This window comes from Pezoporus occidentalis, unplaced genomic scaffold (genome assembly GCF_034315485.1).
Source record: "Pezoporus occidentalis ecotype Australia unplaced genomic scaffold, CSIRO_AGI_Poc_V1 ctg18, whole genome shotgun sequence".
NCBI lineage: Eukaryota > Metazoa > Chordata > Aves > Psittaciformes > Psittacidae > Pezoporus > Pezoporus occidentalis.
The window spans coordinates 329,538-343,752 of record NW_026913640.1 but is presented as its reverse complement, the minus strand read 5'-3'; the positions used below and the strand labels follow the sequence as shown (position 1 = coordinate 343,752).

The following is a 14,215-nucleotide window of genomic DNA, read 5'->3' as shown; positions in this document are numbered from 1 at the left end:
CTCCTAAACCAATATTTTTAACTTTCAACCTCAATTTATTTGCATATATTTGTAAGAAACATCTCTGAAACAGAAACATAATTCCTTATTCTTGAAGCTTGACAGAAATATCAGTGCAAAAATAAAAGATAATGCAGCAAGTTTGTGGTTAACCCTGGGACACCATTTACATCCACTGTTCTTTGCACTGGGATTGATGCCAGGCTACCAGAAGCCCTGCACACACAGCTAAGGAAAGGATTTCTAACACCAACCATAAGGCTTAGCACACAGGGGCTGGAAATAGGAAGCTCTGTGTGTCAGTGCTTGAGAGTGGGAATTCTCACACCGGTGGAGGGTCAGTCTTGCCTGCTGAGCACTGAGGGTGCTCAGTCTTGCCTGCTCCTTCAGAAGGAGACTTCCCTCTTCCTCAAATGACACATGGTCAGAAAGCACTTATAGAATAAGGTATCAGCAGCTGCATCAATCCTTCTAGCTAAGAAAGAACCAGGATGTGCATTCACACATCAGATCCTGATTATCTACATTGCTTAATCCTTAGGTCACTGATGGGCTTTTGTTTTCTAGAGACCATTGTACAGGCAGCTTGCCCCATACAGCATGGATATGAATCCGGCTTGGCCACATCGCTGACTCTCATTCAGTGCTTAGTGCAGCCACCAACAGTAAAACCAGTAGCTTCTTTGTGAGAAAGCTGACATAAGGAACAAGTGTTATTTACCAGCTTCCCAAGGATGTAAGTAACCAAAGCCATACTCTCCAGGCTTGGGTTAGAAAGCCATAAACATGCCAGACTTCAAAGACAGCTAATTGCACTCACTGTGATTTGCCTTGATCTGTGTTGTGATGTGATGCCTCTGCCTACCCTGCCAAGATCTCCAGGAATGTTAGCTCCCATATTGCAAGACTATTAAATACCATGTCTTAAATTTATACATACATTCCTTCATTTTCTTTTATAATGTTCTTTTGGAAAACATTTCCAGAAAGCCTATCTGAAATCCCTTGCCTTAGCACCATACCAGAATGATGCACTATGAATACGCCCACCACACACAACTGGGTTGCTTCTCCAAGCCTGCACTTATGTCCTTTTTTACTTTTATGGACAACACATAGAAGAGTATAATGTGGCTGAGGTGATCTGATGATGACTCACCTAGTTCAAACTGGTTGGAAAGGTTACCACAGGTTTGTCTGACTTCTTCACTGTCCCAGCCAAGAGGATAGAGGGCACAACCAGAGCCAATCAACAAACCTATGGAGAAAAAAGAAAATAGAAGTTTATACAATTGGCTTAAACACAGGCTGCCACTTGCAAGTGTCAAACTGACATTTGGGAATCTCAGAGAAAAAAAAGTACATCTTTTTTTTTCTCCTAAAACCAGTAGAACGTCATTTGGACTCCTACTGCTGCATTCTGCTATACTGCTTTTACATATGGTCTGTGGCCTGGAGGCAGCTTTGGTGGTTAAGCACCAGAAGCCATCCTCATCTTCTAGAGCTTCTACCTCAGAGCTTTTAGACTTCCCTTCTACTCTACATAACTACTATATACTCTGTTTGGAAAACTCAGCCAGGGTTAAGTAGAAGATGTGTTAATCACAGCAATTACAAGCTGATTGCTTCTGATTAATTAAAACAACAGTCAACCAGGGTCTATCAGGGTTCTAGCAGGAAAAGTAAACTGACAGTTGTGTTAATCTGTTGTCATCTTCCTTTGGTTTTCGCCCTTTTGAAAGCCAAGGAAGAAAGGTTTCATGTCACACCACAGGCACACACTCCACAATGTTTTCTGAAACATTTCAGCCAAAACAACCAAGCCGTTTTCCTATTGTCATGTTTGACTTAACACTCACAACATTTTTTGCTTTCTCGAGCCCTCATGCTACCCCAAGCAGATGTGTTTTGGCTAAGTCCTTCCCTTCACAAGATCTTGCTGAGAATCACCCGATGGGCCATGATTATTTTGCAGAAGTGGCATTTTTTATCAAACTGCATTCTCAGCTGTCACTGCAGCAGCTGCCAAAAAGCAGGGTGTTGCTGGCAAAGCTTCTTACACAGGCAGACTGTGCTACAGCATTTAAATGTACCTCCTTTGTGCCAGATCTTATTTATAAGATTGGAAACAAATCACTATGTAGAAAATGGGCTCGTTGCACCTGAGTTACCTGCAGGCTGTAAAGGCAAACAGGTCCTCAGAAAGTTTGGAGTGTGGTTTTGCAGTGTTGCCTTTTACCTGTTAGGTAGAGCACAGGACTGGGACAAGGTTTCAAGCCCTACAGCTGTCACTCTGGGCAAGTCCCTTGACTTGACACCACCTCACTTTTCCTCTCTTGACAATGAGAATAAGGACAATGTGCTCCCTGGCAAAGCACTTCTGCTGCCGTGTTCCTAGTGCAGAAAAGCCCTGGGTGTGATGACAGGCACTATGGACATCACACCAGTTGAAGAGGAGTCCTGGGAGTCGTAGGAATGATCCTGACTCAGGGCTTGGAGCTAGCTATGCCAGCTATTTCTACTATGTCCTCAAGATGCCTAAGTTTCTTATATTTCTGATGCTACTGTAAGATACAGATATCACCTTATTATGTCTTTGACTTGCTCAAAGACACACCTGAACAAGGCACTGAAGTCCAGAAACGTATCTCATCTTCTTCCAAAAGACGTTTAATGATCTTAGCATCTTAGCTCTTAGCAAAGTACCACAGCCATTCCTTTGCTGGTCCTCTGAGCACATCTGCCCCTGTTTTGGCCAAATCTTCATTCCTTAGATTTTCACCCACTAAGTTCAAATATCTTCTTGCTGCTCAAGTCTACTTCTTCCTTTCTTTGTTGAGCAGTAATTGCTATCTCCTCTCTCCATATCTACAACACATAATGGAAAACAAATCCCTAAGGCAGCCCCCTCTCAGATGGGGTATTCACCCAACAGCTGTAAAGGGGGAAAAGCAATAAAGGACTGAGACAAGGAGGCAAAAAAGTACAAAATGTAATCAGTTCTAAGTAATGTTAAGTTTGATGGCTTTGTAATGGAAAATAACTGCGGTGCTTGGAGGTAGTTGACATAGTTTCAGGCTCTAAGGGCCTCAGTGCAAAAGATGTGAGAAAAGCAGAATAAAAGGACAGGACCTGGGATGGGGAGTATCCCGGACTAGCAGATGTCCAGGATGAGAGCAGTTAAACTAACTGGTAAGTAGAAGGCCAGGATGATTGCTATGTCTGTAATGTTAATTAAGCTTGTTGGGAAAAGTAAACGACCCTTAAAGACCACCACATTTTTGTATGCATGCCGGAAACCTTTTGGAAAATGATGTAATATACTCAGTAACCATATAAGGATGACCTGTACAGCAATTCGGAGACACGTTAGGAGGAACTATCCCCCGTGTCTCCCGTCGCCGAAATAAAGAACACCTGCTTGTCAACTTGAAACTCTGTTGGCAAGTTTGTTCCTGGAGTTTTCTCCGAATCAGGACACATGAATGCTAGGTATTTTCAGAACTTTGTCTGACCTGGATATAGCTGCTTCTAACATCCTCGCTAACGGCTTTCGTAGTATCATCTGATTTTTTTTCGCCCAGGGCCACGGAGACAACACCAGCTCGTAGAATCCATGTAAATAAGAGTCCCTTCTAATTAAATTCTCAGAAAGGATGTATCTCAGACAAGAGAACTTAGGACAAAACTGGGTCTACATTTGTTAAAGATAACTTCAGACTCTGAAAAAACCTGACTGATTCTCACTTGAATTGTTAAAGCAAGAAGGGCATTGTGAAGTGCTGACAGCACAGGTGATGTGCTTGGGATCAGCAGGACCCAATGGGGCAAGAAGGAACATCACCACTGATGATGAGAATGGCTGGGAAAGGGAGGGAGATCGCCTAGATGCCAGAGAGGACAGTGGCAGCCCCAGGCAGTCCTGATGTGGATCTGACTATTTCCCACACTGGCCATGGTTCCCATGACCTGCCTGGTGCCAGCCCAGGCAGACAACAGCTCAGAAGCTGCTCTGACTAAAAGTGAACTGGACTGCCTGTGCTGGTTTCAATCAACTTGTGTCCTTGAACAGACTCTCTGGAGACCTTGCAAATGCTCAAAGGGCCCCACTGCAAGGGTTAGGGAGATGCAGGGGGTAGGAGGGAAGGCAGACTTGCAGCTGCCTGCACTGGACCAGATGAAACAGCAGCCAGCCCTTCCTCACAAGTAGGTCCTGGGAAAGCCTCTTGCCCAGTTCTTCCAGGAGAGCACAACAGCAGCACTGCAGGCAAGTGAAAGGACTATTAGCATAACAATGCTGCCCCTCCAAACCCAGAACAAGCTCTTGCCAATTACTCTCCTCAGGTGGTAATAGTATCTGGTGGCCACTGCATTCACAGAGGACTGTTTATTTAGGTTTTGTTGCAGTAACCAGGTTGTTGTTTGTTTTTTTTTTTCCCACGAACGCCACTCACAGCACTTTCCACTGCCACCTTCCAAGCAAAGCCCATCCTCTTCCAAACATGGGTACCTGTTCACTCTGTCTGCCTCTGATGCTACACTGAATACAGTGACCGCAAGCCTCGATAACTTATTTCCTTCCTTAGCCAGACCTTTTCATCCCCCCGTCACACCTTCTTTCACATTTCTGCAAATCCATCTCTGTAAGTCCAAAGCCCAGTTTCAGTGAAAATAAATTATCGGGCTCAGTCAAAAATTCATTAGCAATGCAATATTCTGTAAAGTTAAATTGCTCCAAAGGAGCAACTGCTTCACTTAAACATAGTGCTTGTCCTTAAAGCCATTCTGCACTGTTCAGCTCACAGCACCCCCCAGTGTGCCTCACCATTACCTGTGCCTCCTAGAAATAAATAAACCAAATAAGGGAAGTCTAGCATGCTATGTTAGAAAACCTCCCTACCCCAGCAACATCTGGCTCTCCAGTTAGCTATGGGCTTTAGCAGTGCTGTTTCGGTTATGGAGTAACAGACATTGAGCACTGCAGCTTTTTTTCTACTCACAGCCTGCACTGACTGTGATGATGAAATCAAATGGGAAACTGCTACCTAACGCCAGTGCTGATGCCCCATGGCCCCAAAGCACCAACAGCAGCATGTTTATGTGTCAAGGACAAGGTATAAAACCACTGGCAAGCTCACATACTTCGTTTAGTGAACACAAAACCTGCCAGAGACCAAAGGTGCAGCCAGGAGAACAAGGTACATTCCCATCTGGGAAAAAGGTTTTGCCACAGGTACCAACTGGACACAAGTCTTAAAGCTGTTGTTTTGATATCTCCTTTGATGGTCACTGGTTTTCAGCTGGTTTTGGATCACCTTCAAATGTTTTCCCTGTAGTGGCACATAAGTGCCTGTTGTTGATTTAGGTCTATTGGCAAACCAGTTGTGTTCCCCAGTACTTCTTGAAGGCAACAAGCAGGCCAAACTCAAAGACTTACCTAGTGTAATGCTTCCACAAGGACTGCTAGACAGTAAGAAAAAAATAACAAGTTTTGGTTTATGCCCTGAGGTAAGTATGAGTGTGTGTGTCTAATGTCCCATTGCTTTCAGGAGGATTCTTCATGATTTTAACACGGCTGATGCTGCCTTGGTCTTCACGGACAGTGAAGTCAGAAACTGGCATTTCAGCTCCCTTATTTTATGCACTAGAAGTGTGGAGTATGCCTCAAAGCCCATGGTGCAAATGGAACCTGGACAAAAGCCCCGCAGCCCCTTCTTTCTCTTCTGATCAATACAACCCCTGTTTGTAAGCAACTGAATGTGTGGATCAGACCCTGCAAAGCAAAAAGACTGCACACTATTACAGCTAATAATTCATATACCAATGTGTTTTATCACAGAGAATGTAGATCCTGCTGAACAGCTGCAACCTCCATTTAAAAATCTAAGCTAAATTCAAGGGCTGCAAACCCAATGGAAATCTTTAAGCTAATTTTGCAGTTTCAGTAAAGAGCAGTTATTTGTTGAGCTCTAGAGTCACATCCTGGCCTGCCCAACAGTTATTGTATTTAGCCAGCTACACTACCCAGGACACCATACTCATATTGACAGCTGCTTGAAACACTTAGGATGCCTGTAACATTTCTTAAGGAAAGTAAGAAAAAACAAAAAACCAACAAACCCAACCACCCTGCTGTAATTGCGATCATCTGTCATCTTTCATTATCCAGTACAGACATTAAAAGAAATAGGGGAAGGAAACATGCAAGTCCATAAACAGCACCCTCACAAAAGGGGCTGTGGCTTCCAGGTGCAAGGGACCCAGGCAGTGGGACAGAGCCAGCCAGCAGTAAAGGTGCTGGTGACATTTGGCTGCTGTTTTGGGCTATGTGCCATGCACCAGCGTAGGTGTTGGCACTTCCAGAGACCAGCTCTTCTGGAGCAGTCCTGCATTTGGGATTGAAACAGTCTCCTTGCCCTGATCCATGAAATATGGCTATTGCAAATGCTGAGGCTGACTCGATGTGATGGTGAGGCATGTGGGAGAGAGCCACAAGGCTTACATAATGCAGCCAGCTTCAGCAGTGCAAAACTGGAATGAAGTGCTTGGCTTTAATACTCAATAGGGTCTCATTTAGCCACTACACTCTTTGTATAGTCCACGCAGAGAGCTGGATACCTTTAAAAAGTGAGTTAAAACCAGCCCGTTTGCTAAGTGAGGAGCTGCCCAGACCTACAAGTTGCAAAACTATGAGCTAGAGGATGGATGCCTCAATAGTAAACTACCCAGAGTAATCCTTGTCCATCCCACAATGCCTTCTCTTTCACCCTTGCTGCAGGTAACATGCGACCATATTTCAGTAACACCTAGTGCTTGCAAGATGATCTTGTCTGTCTGGAGCGGAGCTTGTGATTGAAAGTAATTGCATATAACAGGTTCTGCGTATGGTGGATGCAGCAGAGAAGGGACAGTAATTACATTAGCGGCTTGGCACAGATCTAGGGTTCCTCTTTGAAGTGATAAATGATTTGTGGCATGCAGCAATCAGCTTATTCCAAGATGTAAAATATTAATCACTGTTACTATCTCCAAGAATAGCTTGGATATAGGCAAGTCTCAAACAACAAACACAGAAGGATTAATAAGCCAAGAGATATTAACCAAATTTTGCCATGGGCAAAATGACTGCACTCAGAAAGACCAAGACTCATTGGCAAAAGTCAATGCACAAAAAGATAAGCTTGAAAATCCCTGTGGAGGGCAGTCCTCAGACTGCTGAGTTATTGGCCACTGAATATGGGACATTTGACTGATTCCTTATTGCTGTGGCTTTAATGGGAGCCTCCACCCATAGATCTGATGTGCCTTAAATAACCAACATAGACATCACACCATAAATTAATTGTCTGTAGCTGTTCTGACAGCTCATAGCTAGCAAGTCCTGTTTTACAGACTCAGCTTTTCCTCTCACTAGAGGTCACAGTGTGCCCCTGATTGCTATATGGCTCACTCTTGTTTTTGTTGTCGGCCCATTTGATCATTGCATCCTCAAAAGCCTGTTAAATAAAGCCAAACCTTCCCCAGTGTCCTTCCTTTTCCTTTGAATAGGGTAAACCTAAACAGATTATTCAGATAAATACAATGGGGAAAACCATCAGTTTGGTCAATAAAGAGAGGTAGTGATGGCAGTGAATTAGGCACTTAACTTTGGATTCAGTCTCAGAGTCTTGCTGCTAGAAAATGCATTTTCATTTGAACAAAACCCATGGTGGCTTTCCTTGATTATGGCCTTTTTAGGAGCCTTCTAAATGGGCACTGGAAATTGTATTCCTTTTTTTGTATGTCCTCAGCTCCAGTCAGAGTTATACCCCATGAATGCCGGAAGGAGCCCAGTATCATTGTGAAAACTCAGTTTGTATTTCCATCTAGAAAAGTAATAGGAACAGGTCAGACTTCATATATGTACTGCAGAGTGAAAATAAAACCAGAATCAAATGTTGCTTTTTGTACAGTTACGTTTAGTAAGAAAAATCTTCAAACTATCTTCCTCCTCACTTTCCCCCCATCTTCTACTGTTTCCCCTTTAATTTTCTGACCTGACCAAAAAGAAACCTTGCCCTTTTTATTTTTTTTTATTTTTTTTCTAGGCATGTCTAATGAACACTGCTCATCTGACAGATATTCAGACCATCTGGAGAAGCTGACAGACAATAACTTGGAAGTCATCCCTTTGAAGACCATTTTAATGATGATTTTTCTTTTCACATTTTTTCTCTATCAGCCCATTTGAATCTTCAAGGATGATAGAAAGTTTTCACATTCCCATCTGTCACTTGAAGGTACAATAATCTCCACATGCAAAACAAAACCAATTTTAAATGCAGCACAGACTTTGACTTCCACTTCTTGTGATTTAAAAACTCTCCTTGATGTAATGGTCTTAAAGCGTTTACCTGATATCAAAGTGAGCCTACGGTATGAAAGTAAAACTGAACTGGCACAAGAAGTTGTCTGCTGCTTTCACACATACCTTGGCCAACGAACAATGGGGTTAAAGAAGAATTGGTTAAAAAAAAATGTTGTGAAATACTTCAGAAGACACAGCTTCTGAAGTGTGTGTTCAAGAAACTCTCCAGGAGCTTCAACCAAGCAACTGCTGAGTGATAGAAATGGGTCAGAGCAGGTTCAGACAAACTTCAGAGGCTGGGCAAAGCAGCAGGACCCAATGGAGCAAAGACGGGGATGGCGGGACCAGGGCCATGCTGGCTGCAGTCAGCCCGGCTCCCATACCCGTGGAGTCCAGCCTCATTTCAGTGAGCGAGGGACAATGTCTTTATACTGGCAGCTCCCAGATCATCCAGAAGCCTTCCTTCTTTAAGGTCACATTCCTACTGTTTTTTTTTTTAACACCATCACTCTGTTCTTCGGTTCCTCTGTTGTTCTGTTAGAGAAACATTACCATACTGGTCCCTTCACACTGCTGTTAGTACTTGTCCCTCAGGAAAACCAGATAGGCACCTGAGCTGGGATTTTATCAGGCTTAAACATGAGATCAACACTTTGGGCAAAAGTTCTCTGTTGATTTAGTAGTCACTGAACAATTGCCTAGAAAGCGAATGAATGCAATAAAGCACTCCCCCTTGTCTGGGTGTCCAAGCAGAAGTCCTCAGAGGCACACAGATAGAAACTGCATTTATGTTGTACCAAATTTCCTCCTACTCCTTCTCACAGGGGTGAGAAGGGGAGACAGCTAGTCAGTTCAGGGCTTTACTCAGGTCAAGTATTTCTGTCATAGACTTTGCTATAGCAGGACGTTAGAGCGAATGTAGACACAAAGCAAAACGAAACACAAGAACAAAAAAAAACCTCAGAGAATAAAATGCTACAGCCTTCAGTTTCTTAAATCCTGCCTCCAGTAAAACTTTCATCTTGAGTGTGATGGAAATAGTACTCATGGGATTTCAGACAGTGGCAAAACCCCACCACACTTCCCTTCTGATTCTGATCTCCAGGTTTAATTCAATACATTTGGCTTTGCTTAGCTCCCCTCCACTTGACTGTCAAGCCCCATCCCTCAAATGAGACTTTTTCTGTTATTTTAGGTTACTCCACACCATGAGCACTCACTGTCTGGCAGCTGCTCTGCTCTGAACCTCGTCAAACAGCCACAGTAAAGAGCTGCCACCTGCCTGCTACCACTTCCCAGAGAAAGTAGGAAAGTAGGGCTAGTGGCAGAGGAAGCCTAAAAAAGGCATTACAAATGCCTGCCAGCATCCAGCACAGCAAAATGCTATGTCATGGGAGAGTCACAGCTCTTTCTCCCTGACTGCAGGCACAGGGCAATGGAGGGTGCAGATGGGAGTCTTCTGACTGATGAAACATCACTTTGCTTTGATCTTCATTTGATCAAAGGTAGTGTGCTCATTACTACAGAGGTGCTTCAGAGGTGCTTCAGGCTCAGAGGGCGAAATCTCCCCACCCAGAGATGCTACACTGCTACCCTAAAAGCTAATGGCTTTGCTCTGTTTGGCCCTGGGCATTTTTAAAGCAATTCTGAAAGCTGCAGGAAATGGGGCTGAGGGCTGAGAGAAACCCAAAAGAAACACTGAAGTAGTAAGAGTGGAGAAATCACAGAGCTGCCACTAAATGGAAAGTGACTTAATAAGAGCCATTTGGTAAAAGGACAAGTGACAGGACCATGGCAGTTGCTGTGAGGAAAGGAAAGGTTCAGCACCAATTTCAAAGCCCTGCAAAAATCGGTGGTGGTGCAAGGGACTGCAGCTCCCAAAATTCAACCCCCTCAGAAACATTGAAAGTACTTCTTTTAACAAGATTTTATAAAGCAGCAGTAAACAGGCTTGACAGTCTGTGAAGGCTGGCACTAGATATTAAGAAATCCAAGAGTTTAATCCTATTCTATGTACACAGTAGGAGGAGTAATATGATGTTTGAGAACTAGTTGAATTACAGTGTGTAGCTGGGTATTTCACTGAAAACTCCTTTATTACCATTTATTATACAGCACCATTCACATGCAGGGACAGAGAAAGAGGTACCTGCTTGTGCAATTTATATCTTATTGGTTATGGTTAAGGGAGGCTAAGGCTGGCCAGAGTCAAGGTGGTGTTTATCTGGAAGATGTACCAATTGATTAAAGAATGAATATTCACTGAAGCAGAGGCTCCAGGATAATTCCCTTACCACCAGATTACATAGTCCCTCTAACATTTTAGTTCTCTCAGCCAGTGATGACGCAAGTATTTGGCACAAAGTACAGCACCCTTCAAACAGAAGCTCCTGAGAGACCAAGGTTCAAATCAGGCCAAAAAGAAAAAAAAAAGGCTTTCGCCACAGCTATTTCTCCCAGGCATGAGTGTTGGGTGCAGACAGTTGGATATGAGAGATTCCAGCATCACTGGGTTTTCTCCTTTGGGTCTCCTGCAATACATACCTGTTGTGTGCCCATGGACGAGGCAAGTCGGGAAGTATGGAGATCGTGAATCCTCCAGTGTTCAGATACAAAGCATAGCACTAAGCAGTCTGGATAAGCCCACACCTGGCTGCTTTTGTTTGCCTAAGGGGATATTTGGAGGCATGAAAGTAATTATTGTAGTCATGATTCAGGGTTGGTCCTGCTTGAAGCACAAGGTTAGACTATATGACCTCTCAACATCCCTCCCAACATGAAAGACTTCATGAATCTCTTTTCCATCATTCAGGAACCTCAGCTGAGGGCAGCTACAGCTCAAGTCACATGCATGCACATAGGACTACTTGCATTTCAGCTGGGCAGCCCACCTGGAGACCAGGTCCTGTTCCAGAACAGCATGGGTCTTCCTTTCTAGGTGCTCAGATGGCACAGGACATATCATACCTATGGAGATGCCTCTGTAGCAGCAACTGAATTGAGACCCTTGCCAGTAGAATTAATGGAGTCCAGAAGATATTTTTCTCACCCTGAAGAATACAGACACACAGGTCTATGACTAGGACACATCTAAGTTCACCTAACTCTAAGATAGCAAAGACATTCATATGAGACTAGCAGACATGGCACATTGCCAGTAGGGAAAGACAAATGTTCCTGGGCTAGCAGCTGGAGGTGGGATAGCTGAGAGCATCTCAAATGGCACTGGACACTTGTAGGTCAGTGACTGAACTGTGCTCCACTGGCAGTATTGATTTAGAGTGGAATTTAGCCCCCCAAACATGTCACCTTCTGTCAGGTTAAGTGCTGTTCATTATCCTGCTTGGCCTCTCCAGAGTAATGCAAGATTCCTGTAAGTCCTCTGTCATACTTGCCAGCCCATACAGAGGTCTTGATGACCTCTAACAGTGTAAAGCATCTAGATTCAGGCTAATGAGTTTCACCCTAGATATGTATTGATCTTAATATGAGCTTAGAAACCTACCTCAAGGGGCAATTTCTGTATTGTAAACACCTTTAAAAAGTATATGAATCTGTAGTTGAATCAGCCAAAGCTACCTACACTTTATTTTATCCCTCATCTTCTATCCTTCTGCCCTCATTCTGCCCTTAAGATGCAAGTGTCTCAACTCCTCTAATGAAGTCTACCTTCCTTTATGGGAAATGGCCTGAATGTTAGGGAAGAAAAGAAGATGAAAGAAAAAATCATCTTGCTCCTGAGTGCAAGCCTGTATGCTCTACCTTAAAAAGAAATTATCTGTATGCTGCTTTAAAATGGCTTCGGTCTGCCTCAGTTGCTACCACAGAGCTAGATACCTCAGGACTAGCTTTGTGAGTCTCTGTGTCATTCCTCCCAGAGTTTGTCACACAACAAAATGATTGACATCACTTGTTCTGAAAGGGATGTGACATGGTCCAGTTAAAGGCAGACTGAATCTGCAGAGTGGAACTGAAATGCTTGAAGAATTCCACAGAACATGGTGGAGTTTGACTGTCAGCTCATTTTTGTTTGGCAAGCCATGATCACTGCTACTACAGTGTACGCTTTATGAGAAAAAAAAAAAAAAGAAAAAGAAAAAGAAAAAAGCCTAAGCGTTATCACATGCCATCAGACTTCTTTATGTGACAACCCATCTGTGTGCTCACCCCATCGTTTTGTGGCTCAGAATCAAATGCTTGACAGTTCAAAGAGTCTAGAGCAGCATATGGCATATGACATGGTGTATTTAAATAGAAATCACTCTATTAGAAACACAAGGGCACCTACTATAATTAATAAAAGATAGTTTAATAACTAGCTTCCCAAAATACCTAATTCGCATAGTAGTCATAGTAGATAAGGCATATTCCCTTCTGTTAATACGAATTTCAATAGCAACTGAAGACCGGACAAAACTAGCCAGAGCTTTTGCAGAAGCTCCATATTCAAAGCATTTCCCAGTATGTGAACTTATCTCACGAAGGACTATGAGGGGCGAATGAAGGAGATATATCCTATGTTGGTGAAGATGCCTAAGCAGACAAATGGATAAATGGACAGGCATTGCCATATCTTTTCAACACAAACTGGGCAGAGCATGGTTGTTATAAGCATTAATGAAAACTCTGCAGCAGCCCGACTCCTGAGACTCCTGAGCACCACTCCAGTCATTTTGCCTCAAGATTGTCCCAGCCTTTGGAAATATTCAGACATGGATTAAATACCAAGGAATTGCTTTTCTATGTCTATTAGTTCACTGAACTGTGAAAAACAGTAGTTTATAAATGCTGGATAAAACAACAAAATTATCCATCCAACTCCTTCACTTTGATAACATATCCCCAAAGTGACAGGGGAACGGGAAGTGATGCAAAGCGTATATCCTGTGGGGAATACTACACCTCAGGCTTTTGCCATTTATTTATTTCTTTTAGTTTGTTTCATGTCAGTTGAGCTGTCCAAGGACTGATGCAAGACCAGCCACTGCGTATCTCAGTACAACTTCAGCCATACTCAAAGTTTCAAAGTAACATTTTCAGTACATGGTCTGCAGACCCTCCGGCAAATCAAGGAGTACTTCCAAGCAAATTTCATACACGCTACTAGACAATCTATAACTTGAAAAAAAAGATTGAAAAGGTGTGCATTTCTACTGAAGAGTCTGCAATACTCCTCAAATCAAAGAAGTTTGGAAACCACTTCTCCAGATAGGAAATATGGCGAGATAAACTGCTATAACGCTGTAAATGTCAGCGGCAGTCACCAAAGCTGAGAATCACTTTTCCCTTTAACCTATTCTTACTGGTGCTTCCCAGGTTTAAGCCTCCCTCTACTCTGCTGAAATATACACACCAGCTTTATTGATACACCGGCCTACAGCCATCAAACACATCTCCCTCTCTACAGTTTAGAGCTCTCTGATAGGTGAGTCATAGACAGCTAAGTGTTATGAAATAAATGGGAACTAGTAAAGGAGAAGTCAGTTTAATGTATAGTTTGCTGCTGTAGCTGCATCACTTTTTAGCAGCTTTTAAAATGCCCTCCACCTTCACAAGGATCTTTGCCGATCATACAGCTAAGCACACAAATTAATCTATGCATGGATAAAGTATATTCAGTGGAGTTTGCTTTTGTGCTGAATTACAGTATAAAATCAAAAGAAATGGAGTAAAATCTAAGCAATAATAGACTCCATGTGGAATTGATTCTTTGCATGGCTTCCTCAAGCTGAAAAACAACTATTAACCTATTCTCAGCTACTTTGTTTTCAGTAAGAAAGATGGTAAGGTTCAGCACAGCTCCAGTGTGAACAATGTGACCCTCAGAATACTGTTTCTATGCTGTCAGACTGTCTGTGTTTTGTTTTG

The 14,215-nt window shown here is 43.0% G+C and overlaps 1 protein-coding gene across 1 annotated transcript in view; it reads right to left on the bottom strand.

Moving 5' to 3' along the window:
* LHFPL6 (LHFPL tetraspan subfamily member 6) overlaps positions 1 to 14,215 on the bottom strand; it is a 139,806-nt gene that overhangs the window by 14,036 nt on the left and 111,555 nt on the right. Inside the window, exon 3 of the mRNA XM_062614976.1 lies at positions 1,160 to 1,258. Within this exon, the coding sequence (XP_062470960.1) occupies positions 1,160 to 1,258 (99 nt within the window). The remainder of the gene's footprint in view (positions 1 to 1,159; positions 1,259 to 14,215) is intronic.